The sequence below is a fragment of the Pelodiscus sinensis genome, chromosome 5 (assembly GCF_049634645.1).
Source record: "Pelodiscus sinensis isolate JC-2024 chromosome 5, ASM4963464v1, whole genome shotgun sequence".
In the NCBI taxonomy this organism is placed as follows: domain Eukaryota; kingdom Metazoa; phylum Chordata; order Testudines; family Trionychidae; genus Pelodiscus; species Pelodiscus sinensis.
In genome coordinates, this window is record NC_134715.1 from 133,481,521 (window position 1) to 133,506,241 (window position 24,721).

General features: G+C 52.1%; 1 protein-coding gene across 2 annotated transcripts; it reads right to left on the bottom strand.

The window, feature by feature from the left end:
• ANKRD53 (ankyrin repeat domain 53) lies at nucleotides 1-24,150 on the bottom strand. 2 transcript variants are annotated; one of them, XM_075931073.1, is made up of 6 exons: nucleotides 24,070-24,150; nucleotides 20,856-20,994; nucleotides 14,147-14,346; nucleotides 12,116-12,280; nucleotides 11,725-11,845; nucleotides 1-814 (listed from the first exon to the last, which is right to left on the bottom strand). In XM_075931073.1, exons 1-6 carry the CDS (start codon nucleotides 24,117-24,119, stop codon nucleotides 164-166), a joined length of 1,326 nt encoding a protein of 441 aa, XP_075787188.1. In that variant the 5' UTR covers nucleotides 24,120-24,150; the 3' UTR covers nucleotides 1-163. The 2 variants fall into 2 exon arrangements, with proteins under 2 accessions (XP_075787188.1, XP_075787189.1); XM_075931074.1 differs by lacking the exons at nucleotides 20,856-20,994; nucleotides 24,070-24,150 and adding an exon at nucleotides 20,454-20,594.
• Between the last annotated feature and the right edge of the window lie 571 nt (nucleotides 24,151-24,721).

Below are 24,721 nucleotides of genomic sequence, written 5' to 3' on the forward strand. Positions count from 1 at the left end.
TTACGCCACTCAAAGCCATTTAAAGGGGACTGTTGATAAAGCCGAGAGTCCGAAACGGCAGCATGGGAGGGTACCAGATGGGCTCATCCTGTAAGGATGTCGGTGGGGGTTTTAGGGCGCTCAGCGTCTCGCAGGACCAAGCCCTGGTTTTGCGGCTGACGTTCTAGCAGCCGTTGCTGTACGCGGAGAGGTGAGTCTGTAGCAGGGCTCTGAAGGCGGGATCCAGCGTCTCCCGCAAGCTCAGGGCTATTTCGTCCGTCCACCTGTGCTCCAGGCGTGGGAGCCGTTTCCTTTTCACATCGAAGATGTGTGTGGGTTTAAAATCCTGCGGCAGCTTTATGCGGAGGGGCCGCGCACCGGGGTACAAGCTCCGCTCGATCACATCGTAGGGCAGCTTGGGGAGGGGGGCGAGCCTGCCGGCGTAAGCCATTTCGATCACCGGCTTCCCACGGGCGTCCTTGGAGAGAAACAAGAAGGAGCTGAAGTCGTGATCCCCGCAGACCTCGGGGTCAGTGCCCAGCCGCACGGTTGTAGGTCGGAAGATGTCTGTCACCACCGGGGAAGAGGGGTTGACGCTGGTATTCCAAGCTCGCTGGGACTTCCCTCTGGAAGGCTGTGGTGTCTCTCTAACTGTAGCCCTGCGCTTGGCATACACCTGGACTTTTTTCCCTCCAGACGGTGTTTTGCCCACTTTCTCCTTGGGGACAGCAGCTATGATCAGTCTGTCCTCCGGTAAAGGCATCTTTTTAGGCTGCTGCTGCTTCGTTCTAAGCCAGTTAGAAAATGCCAGTGCATTTAGGATTTCCTGCTCCTTCTGCAACAAACACACAAAACCCAAGTAAATCCTGTGGAATTAGAGCATCAGCTCTAACATTTGATATCCAGCCCAGGCAAGCGTAGGTTAAAATGTGTTAGGGAGACCAAACACATAGCAGATGGTTTCTAAAAGTGATTTGGTGGGGGACAGTCTTTCCTCTGAACCACACCCCACTAGCAGACGCTGCTGCCGCCAATGCCCAGTTCCCAACCTTTTTGAGCCTTCAGACCCCTTTCCAATCTATTAACATGTCACCGACCTGCCTCCTTGGGGGAGAAAAGAAAAGTCAGCATCCTTCAATTCCACAGACCCCCTGCAGTACCACCGTGGACCACCAGGGGTCTGCAGCCACAGGTTGGGTACCACTGGTTAGCTGCACTGTTAATTCAGTCGGCTGAAGAAGTGAGCGTGCCCACGAAAGCTCATGATCCCATCTCCATGTTTTGTTAGTCTTTATGGTGCTACTAGACTATTTGTTGTTTTAAGTTTTCCCTGTTAATTCGGTGTCCTGGATGCTGGCCAAATTCCAGCTTACATTAATATTTTGCCAACGTAAAAATTCCCGCTATGGTTTTCTTGGGGCATAGCATTTAATTTCTATCCTGAGCCCTTGGGTTGTCAGCTGTGTAGACAGCACCTTTTTGTGCAAAACATCCCTCTTGTGCAAGAGCTGGTCTTCCTCATTTTTTCAGGAAGAATGGCTCTTGCTCGAGAGGGGGGTTTTGAGCAAAAAGGAGCTGTCTACACAGTTCTTTTTTGTGCAAAATATGGAGATATACCTATCTCATAGAGCTAGAAGGGACCTTAGAGATCATTGAGTCCAGTCCCCTGCCCTCACAGCAGGACCAAGCACCATCCCTGACAGATTTGCCCCAGATCTGTAAATGGCCCCCTCAATAATTAAACTCACAACCCTGGGTTTAGCAGGCCAATGCTCCAACCACTGAGCTCTCCCTCCTCCCTAACAGCTGCTAATTAATTATACAAATGAAGTGTGGCAATATTCTACTCTGTGCTTCATTTGCATAAGATTTTGCGGAAGAAGGCTGCAGTATAGACGTAGCCTAGGGGTGCTTCATTTCGGGGCGGAGGGAATGAGACGTGCATCTAAAGAGTCCAGTTCAGCCCCAGAGAAAGCAGGCAAGTATTCTGGCCGTAGCTTGTCCACTGGCAGCCTACGTAAATGAGGCTAGAACAACTCCTGGTCGATGGGGTTGGAATGCCAGGTGAGTCACTCGTAGACAGACCTGGGCTTTCCAAAGAGAAGGATATTGCTGGGCCGGGGGCTTTGTGATTCTCAGATTTGTATTTACATATTCACATGTCTTTAATGTCTCCGCACTAGGTCCAAAATGCCAGGAGAAAAGGCAGCTCAAGCTACTCATAGCAAAGGTCACGGCCCGGGTCTTTCTCCTGTCAGGTGGAAATGCCACATGGAGATGAGATCTTAGCATTACTGCGTGGCCTCAGCAAGCTCCGTAAGGCATTGAAAAGCTGCTGGCAATATAAACGTCATAACCCCTCTTGCGTATGCAGGGCAAAGCACATCACAAGCTTTCACGCTTTACCCTCCCGGCCGCCCCAGAAGTGTCATTATCCCCAGCTGGAGAACTGATACAGACGGGCGGGGTCCCTTGTCCAAGGTCACACAGGAAGTTTGCGGTAGAGCAAGAAATTGGTCACTGGTGAGAGCCCTTCCCATTAGGCCGTACTTCCCTCCCCAGAAACAGCCTCTGAGCCAAACGCTGCCGTGGTGCGCTCTTGCTCGCAACGGAGGCACGCTCTTGCTGAGGGTGAACCCTAGAACTGTAAGGCTGGAAGGGCCTCGAGAGGACCAGCCCCTTGGCTGAGGCAGGACCAAGCAAAGCTCTTCCTCACCATCCCAGACAGGTTTTTCCACCTTGTTCATAAAACCTTCAGTGTTGGGGATTCTACAACCTCCTTTGGAAGCCTGTTCCAGGGCTTAGTTCCCCTGAGAGTTAGAAAGCTGTTCCCACTGTCAAACGTAAGGCCATGCCTTCACTAAATGGAAACTGGTGCATTTGATCTTCCAGAGTTTGATTTAGCCAGTCTAAATCTAGTTAAGACTCGCTAAATTGAACTCCGAAGGTGCCCCCATCAGTGTCTGGTACTCCTGCTTCTGTGATGTGTAAGGGAAGCCGACAGGAACTCGAAACAAGGTACATTGACTCCAGCTACATAATTAACATAGCTGGAGTTGCGTATCTTGATTCAACATTCCCTTTTAGCGCAGACCTGGCCTAAGTCTCATTTTAAGCCCACTGTTGTTGCTTGTCCTACCTTCAGTGGACATCAAGGACAACTGACCATCTGCTTTCTTACAGCCGTTAGCATATCTGGAGATTTATCGGTTCCTCCCACTCTTCTATTCTCAAGACCAAACATGCTCAGTCATTTTTTTAACCTTTCCTCATAGGTCAGGTTTTCTAAACCTTTTCTCATTTTTCTTGGTCTCCTCTGGACTCTCTCCAATTTGGCCATGTCTTTCCTAATGTGCCTTGCTCAGAATTGGACATGGTACCCCACATGAGGCCTCACCACTGCCGAGTAGAGCAGAAAAGTTACCTTCTGCGTCTTGCAAAACCATTCTCGTTAATACACCTGGGAAAGATATTAGCCCTTTTCCCAACTGCATTATGCCATTCCCTCACGTTCAGCTTGTGATGCACTCTGACCCCCAGACCTGTACGACCATCTAACCCAGTGGTTCCCAAACCTTTCGGCATCATGCCCCCTTTTTGATTTTTGAGAAACCCTCATGCCATAGCATCAAAACTTGTTGAGCAAAAAAAAAAAAGGAACTGACCGGGACCAAAGAACAAAAATAGCAGCAAAACTATTGGGGAGGAATTGAAGGGGGGGGGGTCGCCTCATGACCCCCCCCTGAAATTTCTTCACGTCCCCCCAGGGGGGCACGCCCCCCAGTTTGGGAACCCATGATCTAACCCATTAGTCCCCATTTTGTAGTTGAACATTTGACTTCATCTGCCTAAGTGAAGTACTGTGCACGGAATTTTAGCCTGTTGATTTCTGTCACATTTTCTAATTTGTCAAGATTGTTTTGATTCTAACCATGTCCTCCAAAGTACTTTCAACCCCTCCCAGTTTACTAGGAGAGGTAGCCGTGTTAGTCTGATCTTGCTAAAACAAAAGGAAAACCTATGTAGCACTTTAAAGACTAACAAGATGGTTTAATAGGTGATGAGCTTTCATCTAATAAACCATCTTGTTAGTCTTTAAAGTGCTACATTGTCCTGCATTTTGCTTCAGCTACCCCAGACTAACACGGCCACATTTCTATCACTATTCTCTATTCTGAAAGAGAATTGGCATGACCATATATATCAAAGGAATACAAGGAAAAAGGTGAACACATTATTGAACTGACAAATCAGATTTAGAACAGAAGGTGGGACAAGGGAGAGGGAGGGAGGGAATAGCTGTTTATAAGTCAATGAATGGCTAATCAGGGGTGATAAGTGAGGAAGCTGTCTTTATAATGTGTAAGGTAATTAGCATCTTTGTTAAGGCCCATTTGTAAAGTGTCAAATTTAAGCATGAATGAAAGTTCTGAAGTTTCTCTCTGTAATCTGGTGTTAAAGTCTCTTTGAAGTAAGATGCATGTAGTAAGGTCGTTAAGACTATGTTCAGGTAGATTGAAATTCAAACTGACAGGTTTTTCCTTGTGAAGATGTCTGATTTGTGGGCATTAATTCTTTGGCGAAGTGGTCATCCACAAATGTTACAGGCATACTCTCCACTCCACTATTCGTGTTATTAATGAAAATATCGACTTGTACCAGACGCATTCCAGACCCCTGCAATACCCCTCTAAATATGCCTTTCTCGTGTGACAGCGAGCCATTGATAAGTTTAGTTTAGAAAAGAGAAGACTGAGAGGGGACATGAGAGAAGTTTTCTGGTCTCTAAAAGGGTGTTACAAGGAGGAGGGAGGAAAATGGTTCTCCTTATGATAATGGTTCTCTGAGGATAGGACAGGAAGCAATAAGCTTAAATTGCAGTGAGGGAGGTTTAGGTCGGTGTAAACACATCCCTCGCCGGCTGGGGGGAGAGGGGGGTCCGGGCCCGCCCCCTCTCACGGACCCCAGCCCAGGGCCCTAAGGACACGGACGCATCTGCTGTCCGGTCCGGCTGGCGGGGCGATCCGCCGTAACTCGCCAGCCCACAGGCTCCCTTTGCCTGCCCTGGGCTACTTCCTCTCTCCGCGCTCAGATCCCCTTGCCTCCAGGCTCACCTCTTTGCCTTGGGTTCCATCCACTGTTGGGCCTCAGCGAGAGGCCACTTCCTCGTCCCTCCCCTCTCTGCGGCATCTCCGGGAGTTTAAATCCCCGCGCAGACTCCCGGACCGTGGGATCCCGCCCCTTCCGGCGTGGCCCTGCTTCCGGTCCGGCGTTGCTCCTCCCCGCGTCGGCGCCCAGCGTCACTCGGCCTGCGTCACGCGGTGCACCCGACGCTGCTACCCCGCCCCCTTGCACGAGGGCTGCCAGATAAGCAGCCACCGGCAGTACTGGAGTGCGGGGTGCCTCTGCCCCGTCACAGTCGGACATTAGGAAAAACTTCCTGCCTGTCAGGGGGGTGAAACACCGGCATAAATTGCCCAGAGAGGTTGTGGAATCTCCATCATTGGAGATATTTAAGAGCAGGTTGGACTGACACCTGTCAGGGATGGTCTAGATGGTGCTTGGTCCTGCTGTGAGGGCAGGGGATTGGACTTGATGGCCTTCCGAGTTCCCTTCCAGTGCTAGGATTCAATGATTCTCTAGTTCCTGCTGACTTGAATACTTGGGGACTAATTTGGCTACGACAAATCAGGAAAGAGATCTTGGAGTTATTGTGGACAGTTCTCTGAAAACTTCCACACAGTGTGCAGCAGCGGTCAAAAAGGCAAATAGGATGCTAGGAATTATTAGGAAAGGGATAGAAAATAAGACCCAGAATATCTTACTGCCCCTGTATAAAACTATGGTACGCCCACATCTTGAATACTGTGTACAGATGTGGTCTCCTCACCTCAAAAAAGATATTTTGGCCTTGGAAAGGGTTCAGAAAAGGGCAACTAAAATGATTAGGGGTTTGGAATGGGTCCCATATGAGGAGAGGCTAAAGAGACTGGGACTTTTCAGTTTAGAAAAGAGGAGACTGAGGGGGGATATGATAGAGGTCTATAAAATCATGAGTGGTGTGGAGAGGGCCGATAAAGAAAAGTTATTTATTAGTTCCCATAATAGAAGAACTAGAGGACACCAAATGAAATGAATGGGTAGCAGGTTTAAAACTAATCAAAGAAAGTTCTTCACACAGCGTGTAGTCAACCTGTGGAACTCCTTGCCAGAGGAGGCTGTGAAGGCTAGGACTATAACAGAGTTTAAAGAGAAGCTAGATAATTTCATGGAGGTTAGGTCCATAAAAGGCTATTAGCCAGGGGATAAAATGGTGTCCTTGGCCTCTGTTTGTCAGTGGCTGGAGAGAGATGGCAGGAGACAAATCGCTTGATCATTGTCTTCGGTCCACCCTCTCTGGGGCACCTGGTGTTGGCCACTGTCGGCAGACAGGATACTGGGCTAGAAGGACCTTTGGTCTGACCCAGTACGGCCGTTCTTAAGTTCTAATGTAACTTATCTAAATATTCTTTAGCTTTGTCTTTCCCCAGTGTGGCTTGGGTTCCTCCCCCTTGTCAGTCAACACAATTAACATTGCGACGAGGAGTCCTGTGGCACCTTATAGACCAGTGGTTCCCAAACTTTTCAGCATCACGCCCCCCTTTCTGATTTTTTAAAAACCCTCGCACCCTTCGTTGACCACAAAAAAAAAAAAAAAAAAAAAAAAAAAAAAAAAAAAGGAACTGAGCAGGCCAGCAAAACTTGAAAACTTGATGGGTCACCTCTCACACACCCTGGAATTTCTTCATGACTTGAACAAAATAAGCATTAAACACGTCCGCCTTCTTGATGTTATCAACTAGCTCTGTTCCCCGCTAAGGAGTAAACTGGGGTCAGCAGAGCTAAAGACAATAGGTCTTAAAAATATACTAGGAACCAAAAGAATCCTGAAAATGGAATTGGTCCATTACTAGATGGATAGGTTAGAGTTCATAGAATCGTAGGGCTGGAAGAGACCTCAGGAGTCATCGAGTCCAGCCCCCTGCCCAAAGCAGGACCAACCCAACTCAATCATCCCAGCCAGGGATTGGTCAAACTGGGACTTAAACACCTCTAGAGATGGAGATTCCACCCCCTCCCTAGGGAACCCAGCCCAGCGCTTCCCCACCCGCCTAGGGAAATCATTTTTCCTCCTATCCAACCTAGAACTCCCCCACTGCAACTTGAGCCCATTGCTCCTTGTTCTGCATCTGTCACCACTGAGAACAGTAGAGTTATCACTAACAACACAGAAAAAGCAGAAGCATTCAATAAATATTTCTGTTCTGTATTGGACACAAACCAGATGGTGTAGTCTCATCATATGGTGATGTTACTACACTCTCCACTCCATCTGGAAGGTGCTAAACAGCAGCTACTGACGTGAGACATTTGCAAATAAGCAGGATATAATTTGCATGCAAGAGTATTAAGAGAAGTAGTTGAGCTTGCTGGACTGTTCCCGTTGCTTTTCAATAAGAATTGGAGCACGTGAGAAGGTTGCAAGAAAGAGAATGTTGTGCCAATTTTTAGGAAGAGTCAATGGGATGGCCCAAGTAATGTTAGTATCTTGTCAGCCTTGAGCAAGATAATGGAGTGGGTGACACAGGACTTAATGAATAAAGAAATTAGGGAGTGTAATGTAATTAATGCAAATCAACATGGGTTTATAGAATAAAGATCTTATCTAACTAATTTGATTTTGTAATGAGATTCCAAGTGGGTTGATAAAAGTAACGGCACTGACGTAACAGATTTCGGTAAAGCATTTGATTTGACACCACATGCCATTTTGATTAAAAAAACTGTAATTCTGTAAAATGAACTCAGCACACATTCAATGGATTGAAATCTGGCTAAGCGACAGATCTCAAAATATAACTGAGAGTTGGGAATTGTCACTGAGCATCCTCTGATAACCCACAGGGACAGTTCTTGATTTTATGGCATTTAATATTTTTATCAATGACTTGAAAGAAAACATAAAATCATCATTAGTAGAGTCTGCAGACGACAAACTGGGGGGGGGTAGTAAATAGAAAAGACAAATCTCTGCTTTTGAGCAATCTGGCTCATTTGGAAAACTGGGCACAAGCAAACAATACACCTGTCCATGCAGCTAAATGTAACTGTGCACGTCTGGGAACAAAGGCTGCAGGCCATGCTTACAGGATAGGGGGCTCCCGCGATGCTGGGAAAGATTTGGGGGTGGTGAGGAATTGAATTCTCTATTGCTGGCCGTGTACCGAGATCTGCGTTAGGAATTATTTTGGAGAGGTCTCTGGCCTGTGTTACACACTAAGTCCAATTAGGCTATCACAGTGGTCCCTTCTGGCCGTGGACTCTATGAATCGATAACCGGGGGATCTACGCTTTCCTTCCTTGTCGACTGCAGAGGTAGCGAAGGACCATGACTGGCTCGGGCATCACTGTGCCGGGTGCTGCACACAGTAATGAACAGCCCTGAGAAGCGGCAGGAAAGCGACACAGCCCGCTGCAGCCAGGTGGAACAGCCCTGTCAAATCCCTGGAGCCCATCAGCTTCTGGCAAGGCAGAGCGTCCCCTTGACAGACGATCTCTCTGACACTAAGCGGATAGTACAGATGTAGACAGTGTCTCCTGTAACCAGGCTAGCCTGCAGTCAGTAAACAGCAGCTGCAGCTTTGCTCATGGCGGGTGGCCCTGGAGGCTCGATTCGCTCCTAATACAATTAAGCCCATGACTAACTTTCCTCCTCAGATCTGACTCGGGGCTAGGCCAGGTGACATCTCTATGCAAATTGATGTGGCATGGCTCCGTACAGCGCAGGGGCAGCCAAAGTGCAGCGCCGCCTGGGAACTTTGTGACTCAAACGTGGCTTTCCTTGGCTGAAACCAAAGGCCGGCAACCAGCTGGCTGTTCTGGGGTGGTTTTGGCTGGGATGTAGCCCCACCTGCAGCCCAGGCGATCATGACCCACTTCCATTATTGCTCATACCCTGGGGGCCAGGGAGAACTGAACCAGAGGGCCCGGCTCGAGGCTGCTCCTTCACGGGGATGGAGGCGTCCTGGCGAAATGAAACAGGCTACTTCCTCCCGCCGGAGGCTGAGTGCGGCACCTGGTGTCAAGGGAGAAGTCAACCTGGCGAGCGAGGGCTGTGATGCCAGCGTGTGCATGGGTGGTGGGGGAAGGTAGGGCTAGGGGAGCCAAGCCCCCAGCCCCGCCCCTTATGCTGAGGCACCGCCCCCCACAAAGCCAAGCCTCCTCTCCACCCCCTTCCCCCACACCACAGGAGGCAGGGCAGCACACTGTCCCCATCCCCCGGCAATGGGAGGGCAGGCGCTGGGGGTAGCAACACTCTTGTGATGGCGCGTTGGGGTTTTCCCGTCTCCTGCACCCCCGTAGTGGCACGAACAGACTCCCCCAGCCAGTAGAATAGAGGGAGTTTATTGCTTCTCCAGGATACAGCACAGCACAGATGTAAGCTGGTTCCAGGGCAGACCTAGGATGCCTCAGCCCCCCCTTGAGATGGGGGAGACTGGACCCCTAAATTCTAGCCCCTTTCCCTAGGCTGTCTCCTCCATGATACCAGACAGAAACTAACTCTCTTCCAGCCCTGCCCCCAGCCAGGGCAGCATCCACCTTCCTTTGTTCCTCTCCATGGGGAGTAACTGGTAGAACAGGTACCTTCCTGTCCCATCAGCTACTGCAGCCAGCAGCCAGCGGGGGTCACCCACAGCCCAGCATAGCAACCAGCAAGGTACCCCCACTACGTCCCAACTCCAGCCCCCAATACACCTACAGCAGGCACCCTGGGGGCGGAGTGAGGGCGGGGCCAGGCTGGCGGTGTAGGAAGGCAAAGCCTTACCCTGCCTTGCACACCGGCCGCCCATGCCTGTGTGCACACACTCGGGCTCGCACAAGTATATCCAGGGAAGTGCCGCTTTGCCATGCTGAGTATGAACCCATCGGAAACCCGGGGGCACATACTCAGCACGGCTAAGCGGCGCCTGCCCGGCCTCTCCATTGCTACACTTCCTACTCGCCACAGCAGGAGAAATCATGTCCTAGCTTGTCGGGCAGACATAACTTCAGAGACTCTGCCTGGCAGGCCCCATACAAGCCCCGAGACAAACCTCTCTGCACAGCACTTCAGCTCCTTCGGCCCCTCGGGCGTACGATCTGGGGCGCAGCAGGCAACGCCCTTTGGGTGTCTTTGGAGTGTGCAAGGAGCAAGGGGGAAGAATTACGGCAGCAGCGAACGGGAGCCATGGACCGAGATGAGGAAAGTGCCTGGGAGCGGTTCCAGACAGTGAGGCGTGTTCGGCGGCAGCAGAACAGGAAAGACATTTCGAGGGGACAAGGTGAAAGAGGGAACAAGGCGACTAGAGGCTCCAGATTTCGTGGTGCTCTAGGCAGCTGCGTGTGCCTGTGGTCACCACTGCTGGGACGGGACAGCAAGGCCTGGGTGGGGCAGCATGTCAGGGTCCCCCGCCTGCTGCACCCCCGTAGTGGCATGAACAGACTCCCCCAGCCAGTAGAATAGAGGGAGTCTATTGCTCCTCCAGGATACAGCACAGCACAGATGTCATCTGGTTCCAGGGCAGGCCTAGGATGCCTCAGCCCCCTTGAGATGGGGGAGACGGGGCCCCTAAATCCCAGCCTGCTTAGCTGCTTCCTCCATGATACCAGCCAGAAACTAAAACTCTCTTCCAGCTCTGCCCTCCAGCCAGGTGCTGGTCTCCGCTTTCCTCCCTTTGTCTCTCGCTGGGAGGCTGAGCCGGGGTGTCTGGGTTAATCCACATGTGGGAGAGTCAGTGAGAATCTCCCATCCCAGCGCAGAGGGACCCCGGGTCCAGAGCAGACAGCCCCCCACTATGCCACAGTGGGCAGCACTGGCTCCGGTGGCCAGCACCATCCAGCAGAGCCCCCGCGGGCGGTGCCCAGCTGCCGCTCACTCGCTCCGTCTTTCTGGAGTCTGGAGCCAGGAGGAGAGGACCGGGACAGGGCTAAGGGCAGGTGTGGGGTTGGCAGCGGAGCCCTGGGTGGCAGCTGGGCCTCTAAGCACGGGGCGAACAGCAGCTGGGAACCCACGTATAATGTGGGGGTGCTGCAGCATCCCCCAGTTCCTGCGCCTATACCTCCCCGCCTGCTCCTGCGCCAGCAGCCCCGAGCACAGCACCCCCCGTGCAGGGCACCCGAACTCCATAAGCGCCTACCCTCAAACGCTGCTCTCAGTGATGGAAGCCGCCCACTGCACCGACTGAAGGTGAACTCCACGCGAGAAGTCGATGGAGCTGGGGCGACGCAGCGTCAGAGCAGACACGGGGCTGCTGACACCGGCTGTTGCTGCCTTTAAGAAGCTGTTTTCAGTGGCTGCCAGTGCTCGTGGTGAGGACACGCTCTCCCATCCCACGGAGCGTAGTGCGGACATGCCAAAGCGACTGAATTCCCGGGGTGGCAGTACGCCGTGTTACTTGGGCTGACTTCATTTTGTAGGGTAGATTTGCCCCCAGATTCACTGGGCGGTGGCCCCGTCTGCCAAGTGGTCGGAGGCTCGCAAAACCTGAAGCACTGGAGAAGTTAGCCCAGGGCCTAATCCTGCAAAGGTGCCGGACTAACCGGGCACTAATTGTCTTTCCCATCCCCAGTGAAGCTAGAATTGCAACCAGGCCAGCAAGAGACGTTTGACTCAAACTAGAAAGCAAAAGCCGTCAGGAGAGCGCCTGGTTCTCACACTGATCTTACCTTCTCTACCTTCAAGAAGTGCTGTTCGGTGCGCTGACAGTGGCTTTTGAGTTGGTTCAGCTTGTGCATTTCACGAGCAAAATTGCGCTTCTCTATTTTCCACATGGCGTTACGCAGATATCTGGAGAATCACAGGCCAATCAGTTTAACTTCAATATTAGGAAAGCCAATGGAGAAAATAATCTAGTAATCAATTTGCAAACACCCAGAAGATAAGAACATAAGAACGGCTGGACTGGGTCAGACCACAGATCCATCAAGCCCAGTATCCGGTCTGCCGACAGTGGCCAGCACCAGGTGCCCTGGAGGGGGTGGACTGAAGACAACGATCAGCAAGTCTTGGGGCTGGAATCTCTGAAGCCCGGGGGGGGGGGGGGGGGGCTGCACTCACCTAGCACAGCTTCTGTGGGCCCTTATCTTGCACAGGTCAAAGGGTTCCTGCCCCTCTAGATCTTTGGCATGGACATCAGCTCCAGCTTCCACCAGCTCAATGATGCAGTCCAGGCGCCCTTCGCTGGCAGCCTTGTGAAGTGGGGACATTCCTCCCTGGTACTGCCTGAAACACAGACGGCCAGTCCACGTTCCAGGCTAGATTTCAGCGCCTGCCTTTGGGTTTGCAAAAGAATATCTCCTCTCCTTGGGCGCGACAAGCTATGTGGGCAGAGAGGAGAGACAGCCACAGGCCCCCTGCCAGGGGCGGATGAGAGTTTTGCGGGGCCCAGGGCAGCACATTATCGCGGGGCCCCCCCTTTGGAGAAAAAAGAGAACAAAGGGGTCCCCCCCATGCCCACTCCTTCAGTAGCCCCACATTGATCATGTGAGCTACCCCCTCCTCATCCCCTCTCCTAACACCTCCCTCTACACACCTGCCCTGCCTCTCTCCTCTGGTGCTGGTACCTCCTCTGCAGGTGTCTGCCCTTCCGCTTCACCCCCAGAATCCCCTGCACCTTCCCTTACTCCTGCACCCTCCTGGTGCCTCCCCCTTCCCTCACTGCTCCTGCCCCCTTTGCCCTCTTTTTCCCTGATGCCCACCCCCTCACCACTCTGTGCCCCCATTCCCCACATGCCCCTGTGCCCTCTCACATGCCTTGCTCCATCCCCGCCTTCCTCACGCCCACCCCTCCTTTCAAGCCTTCTCCAAGCACTTCCCCCTCCCCCCTCTTGCCCCCAATGCCCTTACCCTCTCCTCGCCCAGCATCACCCTGTCCCCCCTCCCACTAACACCTCCCCTCCTGCCCTTTTCCTCATTGTCTGCACTTGGCCCCCTGGCATTTGTCTCACCTCCCCTTTCTTCTCTTGACCTGCCCCCCTCCCCTCAGCACAAGCCCCTTCCTCTGCCATCCACCTTCTGCCTTCCAGTGTGCGGGGGGGGGGGGGGGGGGCGTGGCCCAGCTCCAGGCCACGTGCCGAACCGTACGGTGCAATGGTGGGCCACGCAATTTTAAAGTCCTGGGCTGTGGCATCATGCCACGCCATGCCACGCCACACCACGCCATGCCCGGGCATCTCCCCTCTCAGCTGTTGCGTGACGTTTCAGCACGCCGCGCATGCGCTCCCTCGGCCCCACGTGGCCTGTACTGGCCGGCGCTGGGGAATTTCAAAAGTGCAGGGCTGCGGCGCCCTGCCACAATCCCCCCCTTCCTCCTCCAGCAGCTGCCAGCCGGCCCTTCGGCGGATGGCCCACCGGGATATTCCTGGTATCTCGCCAGGTCAGTCCGCCCCTGGCGCTGGCGCGGGGCCTATTGAAGCACGGGGCCCGGGGCAGCCACCCCGCTCGCCCTGCCCTATATCCACCGCTGCCCCCTCCAGTCCCTCCCCGGCCACTAGAGGACTGTTTGCTATAGGTTTCTGGAGCTTTGTTTGGCCTGGATTTAAAGGTCCCAGTGATGAGCTGCTGCTACTTCTTTTAGGAGACTCTTTCTCATCCTCTGAAGTCAAGAAAATCCTCAAGTCTTTTTTTTGGAGGGGGGAACAGTTTACACCAGGAGAATTTTGGCCAGATCAGCTTGTGAATTTCTTCTGATTACAGCCAAACGCTTGTAACCAGGCAGAGTTTCTTTCACTCTGGTTTGCAGGCAGGTCACACACTTTTTGGGTGGACTGCTTGCCATGAGTTGATGGGGTGGGAAGTGACTGGATGTTCCTACCTGATAGAAGTAGGCCACCTCCGCAGAGGCTAAAGGAAAAATGGATTACAGAGACTGCACTCTTCTCTCATCCCTTCAGGTTAGGATTCAGGTACCTTAAGATGGAGTGGTGGAAATTTACATTGCCGTTTATTTTGCTATATCTGTTCTGAGAATCAACCCAGGACTCGAGCTTCCAGGCCTGCCAAGCCAGCATCTTTAGAGTGCATGAACTCCACACAAATTAACAGGAAACCCCCCCATTAAGAGTTACCAGATCTCACGCCCTCACTCACACATTGATGTCGGCTCCTTTTTCGATGAGGTACTGCAAACACTCCAATGCGTTGGGGCCGCTCTCCTTGTTCATCACCAGATGGATGGGTGACCATCCCGTCAGACTGGGCAAGTTCACGTCCACCTCAAAGTTTTCGATGATCAGTTTCAGGCACTCCAGCCGGCCATGTAGAGCTGCTAAATGGATGGCTGAGAAGCCCTAGCAGGAAGGAGGAAGCAAAGAACAGTTCTAAAGGTTTCTTGTCAGACGTTTCATACCAGAGAGGTTTGGGGCAGTGTTCTGAGCACAAGAGCCCCCCCGCATTCTAATTTTGGCTCTGATCGTAACTGCCTCTTGTGACCTTGGGAAAGCACATTGCTTTTCTGGGCCTCAGTTTTCCCCCACTGTAAAATGGGGCTAATAATATTTGCCTATCTTCTTGGTGTGGTGGTTTATTCTTTTTTGTTATGTGTGTGTGTCTGAGGACCAGTGATTAGCTATGATCACGAATGGTGGGTTACAACAGAAACGGTATCTGAAATGTAACAAAAATGTCTGTACCCCAATGCTTTATTCACACACACACACACACACACATATCTTGGTTGTGTTTATATATTGCAATGGCCACACACATCCAGGGATAGGACCTTCAATGCTGACACACACAGCTTTCCCACCTGCACCAAACAGCCTCTAAAATTGTGAATATGTAGAAGGCTATTATAATTACTCAGGACAACCCCTAGAGGGCATGATGATCACGTGTTCCAGCTGATGTGTGATACGATATCTATAGAGACATTATTTTAGTACAGGTGTGACAACACATGTAGGATACTAACCCTAGAAATCAGTAATTTACAAAAATAGCCCTAAAATAGCCTATTTCCCTCTTGTTGCTGAAGCACCCAGAAATGTTGACTGCTTTAAGGGCAGGTGCATGGAGAAACCACGCATTAAGAAAGGATGTCAGTTTCTTCGGGAATTAAAGGTAGATACTCAACATGAACCTGCAGATTATTTAAGGTGCCTGTCTCCCCCGTGTTACTTTAAATACCTCTGCTTACTGAAACTGCAATAATTACAAAATAAACCCCCAGATTTACATTTTATGAGAGAGTAAAGTAGCCCATCAGTTCTACTTGCGTCCAGTCAATTTCACTTCACTGTCATTTGTTTACTTGCAGGAAACACTGCAAGGAAATATTTAACTTTCCCCTCCCTAAAAAAGTATTTTCGCTATGTGTTTTGTTTCCTGACACTATTCTCCTTAGGGATTTTTAAACACACCCACTTCCCCTCATTTGTGTTGCCACAAGCTAATGTCCCAATTTTGCAATCAGGCCAATGTGCGGAGAACACTGCACTCACGCAGATCCCCGCCTGGGCTTCATACATGTAGAGATCCTCCTGTGTGGATCCAGCCGCAGGATCAGGAACTAAAGGGTCTGGTCTGGGGTGGAGCTGAGCCCCTGCATTTCAATGTCAATGATTTCAATGGGAATTCCAGGTCCTGAGCATTTCTCCGGATTGGGCCCTGCGCGGACAGTGTCTTTTAAAAGGTCTTACGTTCAGCCAGTGAGGCAGGGGGATGATCGCTGGTTCCTGAGCACTATCATTGAGGGCGTGATCCTGACCTTTGGATTCAACTGGAATCTCTCCAATACTTTCCGCGGAAACAAGGACAGAATCCAACAAACTCCATCTGTGCTCTCACAACAAGGCCCATGGTGCTGAGCACGTTTTGCTTCCCCTTGAGTCAATGCAAGTTGAGGACACTTGGCCCCTAGCAGGGTCAGGCCCTGTAATGAAGCAGTCTTATTTTTTTGTTTGGTTTCTGCTGATAAGCACAGATCCCAGGAGCGAAGCTGAATTGTTGTATTTGTCGCCAGGCGCTCAGTACAAACACAGCCTTAGGCCGAGTGCAGTTTATTCCCGCTATAATGTCACAATTGCAGCTGTGTGGTAAAAGCACTAATTTTCACAGTGGGAACATTTGGTGGCAAAGAGGGAAGCACTTAATAGAACTGTGCTCTCAGCTAAACGACTCTGCATTTATTCTGCATGAGAGCCGACCAAAAAGGCTGCTAACTACCTGCTCCTTCCATTCAGCAGCGCTGTCAGTGGGGTTCATTCACAGGCAAGTCCATGATCTGTAGATCTAGTGCCACGCTGTTCGCCTCGAATCCAGACGCCCAGGTCTCTCAATGACATTACACACTCAGGGCCTCAGCCACGGGTTACCAGGTGGTTTCAACAAAAATACTGGACACACTTGACATTACATCACAATCTACAGTACATCTTAGTTAGAAAATACTGGACAGTTCTATTTTCTCAATTTGTTTCCAGAACAGAAAGCTCAAATACTGGACTGTCTGGTTCAAAACTGGACACCTGGCAACCCTAGAGCCTAAACTTTCTGAAGTCAATCCTATTTGGGGTCAGGAAGGAATTTTCCTCCAGGGTAGATTGGCAGAGGCCCTGGAGGTTTTTCGCCTTCCTCTGTAGCATGGGGCACGGGTCACTAGCGGGAGGATTCTCTGCATCTTGGGGTCTTTGAACCATCATTTCAAGGACTTCAATATCTGAGATATAGGTGAGAGGATTATTCTAGCAGTGGGTGGGTGAGATTCTGTGGCCTGCACTGTGCAGGGGGTCAGACCAGATGATCAAAATGGTCCCTTCTGACCTTAAAGTCTATGAGTCTAAGCTTTCCAGTGGCTTCCTGGGCTCTGGATCAGGCCCTGGCTAGACACACTGCTAGAAATGCAGCGCTGAACTTGCACACTGCAAGCAAGTCATCCATCCATGAAACTAATCAGAGAATCTCCCTTGCTAATTCAACGTGATCGCCATGAAGACTCAAACTCCGTTGCAGGAGCACTCAGGCTATGTCTACACTCGCGGCTTCTTGCGCGAGTAATATGCAAATGAGGCTAAGCGTGGAATATCGCCGAGCCTCATTTGCATTCCTAATGAGCCACCATTTTTTTCAGAAGAGGCTCTTGCGCAAGAAGGAGTGTCTACACGGCCCCTTCTTGCGCAAGAAAACCCCTCTTGCGCAACGCCGTTCTTCCTGAAAAGTACTAGGTGTAACGGCCTTGCGCAAGAGGGGTTTTCTTGCGCAAGAAGGGGCCGTGTAGACAGCTCCTTCTTGCGCAAGAGCCTCTTCTGAAAAAAATGGTGGCTCATTAGGTATGCAAATGAGGCTCGGCGATATTCCACGCTTAGCCTCATTTGCATATTACTCGTGTAAGAAGCCGTGAGTGTAGACATAGGAAAAATACTTCCTACAGCAAGGAAATTCAGCTGTCCTTTGAGCGAAAGGACTACGGTACTGCTGTTTGGAAAACCAACTGTTCAGTCTTATTGTCCACCCTGAGGAGCAGTATCATGCCACTGGTTCTCAAGCACAAATACCACTGAAATCCATGTTAGACTCTGCACCCTGTTTAATGAGGGTTTGTTCCTTACTGTTTATTTCCTACTATTGCTCACCTGCTCTAGCGTTTAGAGGAAGAGAGACAACAGATGGATCATAGGACAAATTCAGACCACCGGACGCTGTTGAATGAACCTTGAATCTTTTTATTTACTTATTCTTATCACTAGGGTTATATTTTTAGTATTATTTGCTCAGGAGTCTGGACCTTGACTATACTTTTTGACAAAGACATTTGGACCTGGATAAAAAATAATGGATTATCCCTGTTTTAGCCCCTCCAGTGCTAGGGCTTGCAAGATTAATTCATTGTCTATAGGTGTGACAGACAGGAAGTCCTCCCATCTGGGTAAATTTTCTCAATGCAATTCCATTACTCCTATTTATAGTTGACCTATGCGATTCCTCTGCTTCTTTGGTAATTACACCCTTCAAGTACGTACACACGGTTATGCTCCCCTCTGAGTTGTCTCTTAGCTGCCCAGCACAGAGTCAATGTAAGTGTCCTCAGCCCTTCCAGCCCGTTAATCATGTCGATTGCTTTTTCTCTTAATTCCCTCCAATTTGCAAAATATTTCTCTGGCAATAAAGGTGCCAGAGCTGGACGCAGCAGTCTCGGAGCTGGCCATCCCGCTTCAACAGGATTAAAGTGTCTCTTGCCTGCCTGCTCGGTGGCATGCTGACTGCGTAAACGTAGTAGAAACGAATTCATCTGCACATAGAGGCAATTTCGGAGCAGGTGTGGTAGGGTTCAGGCTGGTCGGGCTCTGAGAGGGTGTGGCAGGGTCACCAGCCCCGCCCCCTTCGGCCCCAAGGCCTGGCCCTTTAACTGCAGGCCCAGCGACCTTGTCCTTTATGGGATCCCCTCGTCGTCCGGGATCTGGGAGGAAGGGGTAGGGGGGCCCAGGACCTCCCTCTCCACCGGGCCCCAGCCCAGGGTCCTATCAGTGGTGGGTGGTTCCCACCACTGGCTCAGCGGGGGGTTCTCCCCGAAACTCACCGAGCCCGCTGGGTCCTTTCCTGGTCCCCGCCCTGGGTTGCTTCCTACCCCCTCACCCTGGCCGCCAGCGGTGCCACCTGTGGAGCAACGTTGGCAGGTGTGGCTTGGGAGACAGCAGAGGCTGGGGCAGTGACGGCTTCTAGGGGGGCTGCAAAGTGCAGCTGGCATTGTGGTCTGGCTCGTCCCGGAGGCAACAGCAGCAGGGGTAATTGGTTCAGCTGTAACGGCTGTGGCTCTAGTGTCTGGAGAGGCGCTCCCCTCCAGCGGCCTGCCCCAACTGAGCAGCCCTGCAGCCTTTTATACCAGAGCTCCGGGGGAGGGGTGTATTCTACCCAATAGACGGGCTCTCCGCCCCCATGTTCAGTGCGGGGCTGGCCAGCCCCGTCACAGAGGGATACGATTTTCAAATGTGGGTGTCTACCATTAAACACGAAGGCTGTGTCTAGATTGGCACGTTTTTCCGCAAAAGCAGGTGCTTTTGCAGAAAAACTTGCCAGCTGTCTACACTGGCCACTTGAATTTCCGCAAGAACACTGACTCTGTAATGTGTAAAATCAGTGCTTCTTGCGGAAATATTATGCTGCTCCCGTTCGGGCAAAAGTCCCTTTTGCGCAAAACTTTTGCACAAAAGGGCCAGTGTAGACAGCTCAGATTTGGTTTGTGCAAAAAAGCCCCGATGGCGAAAATGGCGATCTGGGCTTTTTTTGTGCGAAAGCGCGTCTAGATTGCCATGGACGCTTTTCCGCAAAAGGTGCTTTTGCGGAAAAGCGTCCGTGCCAATCTAGACGCTCTTTTCCACAAATGCTTTTAACGGAAAACTTTTCGTTAAAAGCATTTGCGGAAAATCATGCCAGTCTAGACGTAGCCCAAGGGACAGATTTGTCAAGGTATTTACGTGCCTTAATATGCACAGATGCGCCCAGTAGAATTTCCTAAAGCTCAAAGACACCTCAGTCTCACTGAGTTTTGCGGGCATGAAGCGCCTAGCGGCTTTTGAAAATCCCATGCAACACTCATTCCCATCGGAAGGTGCCTAAACATGTTGAAAAATCTGGTTCTAAACATCCAGCCTGCTTTTTCAGAGGTGCTGAGCACCCAGATGCTACTGAATAAATTCCCATTACATAACAGCTGTCTGATGCAATTGGAAGCAGGAACAAGATGGGCTTGTGGTCTGGATGGCTCACAATGAGGCTATGTCTAGACTGCAGGCTTCTTTCGAAAGAGCCTCTTTCGAAAGAGAGCGTCTAGACTGCAGGCGGATCTTTCGAAAGAGCAAGCCGCTTTTTCGAAAGAGAGCACCCAGCGAGTCTGGATGCTCTCTTTCGAGGAAGCCCTATTTACATTGAAGAACGCCTTCTTTCGAAAGAGGAACTTTCGAAAGAAGGCGTTCTTCCTCGTGAAATGAGGTTTACCGCCATCGAAAGAAAAGCCGCGTTCTTTCGAAATAATTTCGAAAGAACGCGGCTTGAGTCTGGACGCAGGGGAAGTTCTTTCGAAAAAAGGCTACTTTTTTCTAAAGAACCCCTGAGTCTGGACACGGCCCAAGTGTCTTGAAATGTTTCAAAGGTCAGATCGAATGTGAAGAGAGACTGTTTGGGGAACACCACTCGGCTCACAGCTTTACGGACCACCTCCCCTCCTGTCAGATCCCTTCTAATAACAATGAGGGAGCTGTGAGCTAGCAGCTCGCACACTGGCGTTGGAATGAGGAGGCCTGGGTTCTTGTGCCAACCCCGCTACTGACTTGCCGTATTCACTTGGGCAAGATGCTTCACCGGCTTGTGCCTCAGCTTTCCTATCTGTAAAATGTGCAGAATTATGCTCACCTTTTCAAGGGGGTCTGCGCACTGGATTTTAAACACTGTTTTTAGTTACATCATTCAAGTGGTGGGCAAACATTAATTGCAATTCCTCTGGGAGGTAGATAAGCAATATTCTAGTTCTATAGATGAAGGAACTGAGATACAGGAAAGGCAAATGTTTTGTCTGAGATCACCAGGCATATTAATAGGGAAACAGAACTCGGGAGTTCTTGCCTTCCTTCCCTATGCGTAGTACCCTCTGCTACACGGCGGTGAGTTTAGGGGGTCTCAGATCAGTTGCTAAGAGACAGGTGTCCAGCTCACAAGACCAGCATCACAATGGGCGCCATGTTGTCACTCATCAGAGTAGCCAAGGACTGAACAGGCCAGGGGAGTCTGAACTACCTCCCGCCCCGTTATTAAATCGGCTGGCAGCTTTCGCCCCCATTACAGTCACTTGTCAAAGGGGATTTACATTGGTATCGACTTCGGTAGGCATCTCCGCTTTTTGCAGGCATTCCTGGAGCCAGTGCAGGTTTCCCAAGCTGGCCGCCATATGCTCATCCTTTCCTTCATACTCCTTCTTACAGACTCTGGCCATTTTGGGGGGGGCTCTAAACAAGAACACAGACACACACATATCACGCCATCTGTCCGAGAGACCTCTTCACTTCTGCCCAGGGGCCTAGAACGTGTGTGTGACGTAGTGGGGGGGAACTTGCTGGTTTCTATGGGTCTGTGGTAACCCCACTGGCTGCCGCTGGTATCACAGCCCAGAAGGACAGGGATGGGTCATTATGCAAAGGGATCTCTCAACCAGTCCGACCAGCTAACCCCCATGGAGAGGAATAAAGGAAGGTGAATGCTGCCCTGGCTGGGGGGCAGGGCTGGAGGAGAGTGAGTTAGTTTCTGTCTGGGAGCATGGAGGAAGTAGCCTCAGCAACAGGCTGGGGGGTTTAGAAGCCAAGACCCCTGCCCCATATCAAGGGGGGCTGAGGCATCCTAGGCCTGCCCTGTAACCTGATGACATCTGTGCTGTGCTGTATCCTGGAGAAGCAATAAACCACCTCTATTCTACTGGCTGGCGGAGTCTGTTCATGCCATTTCGGGGGTGCAGGAGACGGGGGACCCCCAACGCGCCGTCACAGTGTGTCACTGAGCTAACTGGGGATTAGGTTGCAGTCTGGCAGCCGCAGAACGACACGATGGTTTAATGAGTCGGGGCAGGGCATCCTTTATATGGTCCATGTTAATGTCCACACAAGCTGATTTCTGCCCTCCAGTTCCTTTGGACAGCAGGGTCAGCTCTCCTCTATATCGGATTCACACAAGGCTACAGAGGTTTTCTTCTCACTTCAAAGTGTCCAGGGTCGAATTAAACTGAAGTAAGAAAATGTGTCTTGGAATTAATCATTTTAAAAATAAACCTCCAGGTTGCTAGTTCAAAGTTGAAAGCTCTCTTTCGCAGTGTGTCTGCCGGCCTTTTGATAACAACGAGGGAGCTGTGAGCTAGCAGCTCGCACACAGGCGTTGGGATGAGGAGACCTGGGTTCTTGTGCCAACCCTGCTACTGACTTGCCGTATTCACTTGGGGAAGATGCTTCACCGGCTTGTGCCTCAGCTTTCCTATCTGTGAAATGTGCATAATTATTCTCACCTTTGCAAGGGGGTCTGAGGCAGTGGAAGGGAAAATGCAGCCATCTCTGAAAGGCTGTCACTGATCTAATGTACAGCAACCCTACCAGTTTGGAACAGGAAGGAAATACTATTATATTGCTCAGAAATCCCCCGTAGATCCTTCTAAGGCTCTGCATTGGGGAGCCTAAAGACCCCGGGTGCTCCCTGCTCAGACCTGTGTGGGCCGAAGAGAAACGAAAGGGACTCTGATCCCACACATCATACACCGAGTGGCTGAAGCGCCATGTGGCCGGGCTTAGCTGAGCTACTTGTTGGGTTTGGTCTTTTAGGCTGTAAGTTGCTGGTGCTGGGCCTGTCATTTGCTATCTGTTCAGCACCTAGTACAAGGGGGCCCAGACAGAGCCCTCTAGGCATGAGTGCAATATAATTTATGAAATGAAAAAAAAAAGACTCCACAAGTCCTGAAGCGGTAGGATAAAATATCGCGCAGCTGGAATGATTATTTTTGGGAAGTGGACGAGAGGGGGTGGGCTTCTGCAGGGCCGATGTGATCTATAGACACACAACCCCTGCACACACACACAGTCTCAGTCCTCCCACCGTCCCATAGACTGACCTGCCTAGATCAGACCCACAGTGCCCCACTGACCCACACACCTACGCACCCATCCCGACTCACTCAAAACCCCACAGCTTCCTCACCGTGCCTGCTCCGCAGCCCCTGAACCAACCCAGCCTCGCACAACCCCCCAGCATTTCCACCCCAGCATGCAACCCCCCTCGAGTGCGTCCACCTCCCAACCACACCTAGCCCAGAATACAACCCCCAACCACCCCATCCCCTGCCCACAACCCCCACTCTCACCCCTCAACTGCACCCCACCCACAACCCCCACCCCTCAGCTGCACCCCACCCCAACTGCGCCCCACCCTCCACCTTCACCCCCAACTGCACCCCACTCACAACTGTGCCCCACCCCTCACCTGCACCCCACCCACAACTGCGCCCCACCCTCTACCCTCAGTCCCCAACTGTGCCCCACCCACAACTGCCCTCCATCCCAGGCCTGCAACCCTCCAACTGCCTCCCACGCCTGGCCCACAACCCCCTAACTGCCCCCTCCTCCAGCCTGAAAGCTCCCAACCACCCCCAACCTGACACACAACCCCCCGCACCTGTCAGCTTCCCCACCCCAACTCACCTCAAACCTGCAGCCACTACACAGCCCACACTCCCCATCCACAACCCCCAGCTGCCCCCACCCCACAAGCAAGCCATGGGCACACACACTCCAACCTAGTCCCCCAAACACCCTCACCCCAAATCCCCCAGCTGCTCCCCCCACACAGTGGTCACCCCAGCCCCCCACTCACTCCCCCATCCCCCTCACTCCTGCATCCTCCCCCACTCTCCCAACCCCCACGAACGAGTCAGGCGTGTCTGGCCCAGCCGGTTGCCATGGTAACCTCACCGCGTTTGGGGGGGGCTCCCGGCACTTGCAGGCGGACTGACTCTGGTGCGACATGGCCGGCCCCCCCCATCACCCCACATTAAGGGGGCGGGGCCACGGGCACCGTTTGGCCAGGCTGCCCCGCCCCCTTTCTCTGCCACAGGGGGGCTAGTCTTTTGGGGAGCACTCCCTCTCCTCTGCCAAGGGGGGGCAGTCTGTGGGGGAGCACTCCCCACCCCTCCTCTGCCCCGGGCAGGCCAGTGTGAGGGGGGTGCGCTCCCCCCCTCCTCTAGCACAGGGGGCTGGTCTGTGGGGCTGTGCTCTGCTCCCCGGGACCCTTCCTCTGCTTTGTGAGGGGCAGTCTCTGGGTGCTTACGTTCCCCCCTCTCCTCTCCTTTTGGGGGGCTGGTCTGTGAGGGGGCCACTCCTCCACGGGATCCCACCTTTCCCATGTGGGGCACCAGTCCAGGGGGGCTGCCCTTCTCCCAAGTCCCCTCCTCTGCCTGTGGGGAGTCGCGCTCCCTTGACCCCTTCCTCTCCCGGAGCGCAGGCTGCATTCCCACCCGGCTCCCATGGGGGAAGGGCAGCGAGTCTCCATACCCTGGGTCCCCTCCTCTCCCATGATGTGGGGGGAGTCTGTGGCCGGCCATGCTCCTGCTTCCATTGGGCTTGTGGCCACAACGAAGTGAATCACAGAACCACAGAACCACAGAACCCTAGAACTGGAAGGGACCTCGCGAGGTCACCAAGCCCAGCCCCCCGCCCACACGGCAGGGCCAAGACCTAGATCGTCCCTGACAGGTGTTTGTCTCACTTGCTCTTACCTGTCTCCAATGATTGAGATCTCCCGAAAAGGGTTATTTTAATAATATTGGGCCTAATCTTGCCACGGGAAACTCAGGGTGCTTGTGACGTAGTGGGGGTAACTTGCTAAGGCTGTGACGATCTCTGCTGACTGGGCATTATGCAAAGGGGGCTCCAAACCTGTCTGACCAGCCACCCCCCATGGAGAGGAACAAAGGAAGGTGGATGCTGGCCTGGGTGGGGGCAGGGCTGGAGGAGAGTGAGTTAGTTTCTGTCTGGGAGCATGGAGAAAGCAGCCTCAGCAACAGGCTGGGGGGTTTAGAAGCCGGACCCCCCACCCCATATCAAGGGGGGCTGAGGCACCCTAGGCCTGCCCTGTAACCTAGTGACATCTGTGCTGTGCTGTATCCTGGAGAGGCAATAAACTCCCTCTGTTCTACCGGCTGGG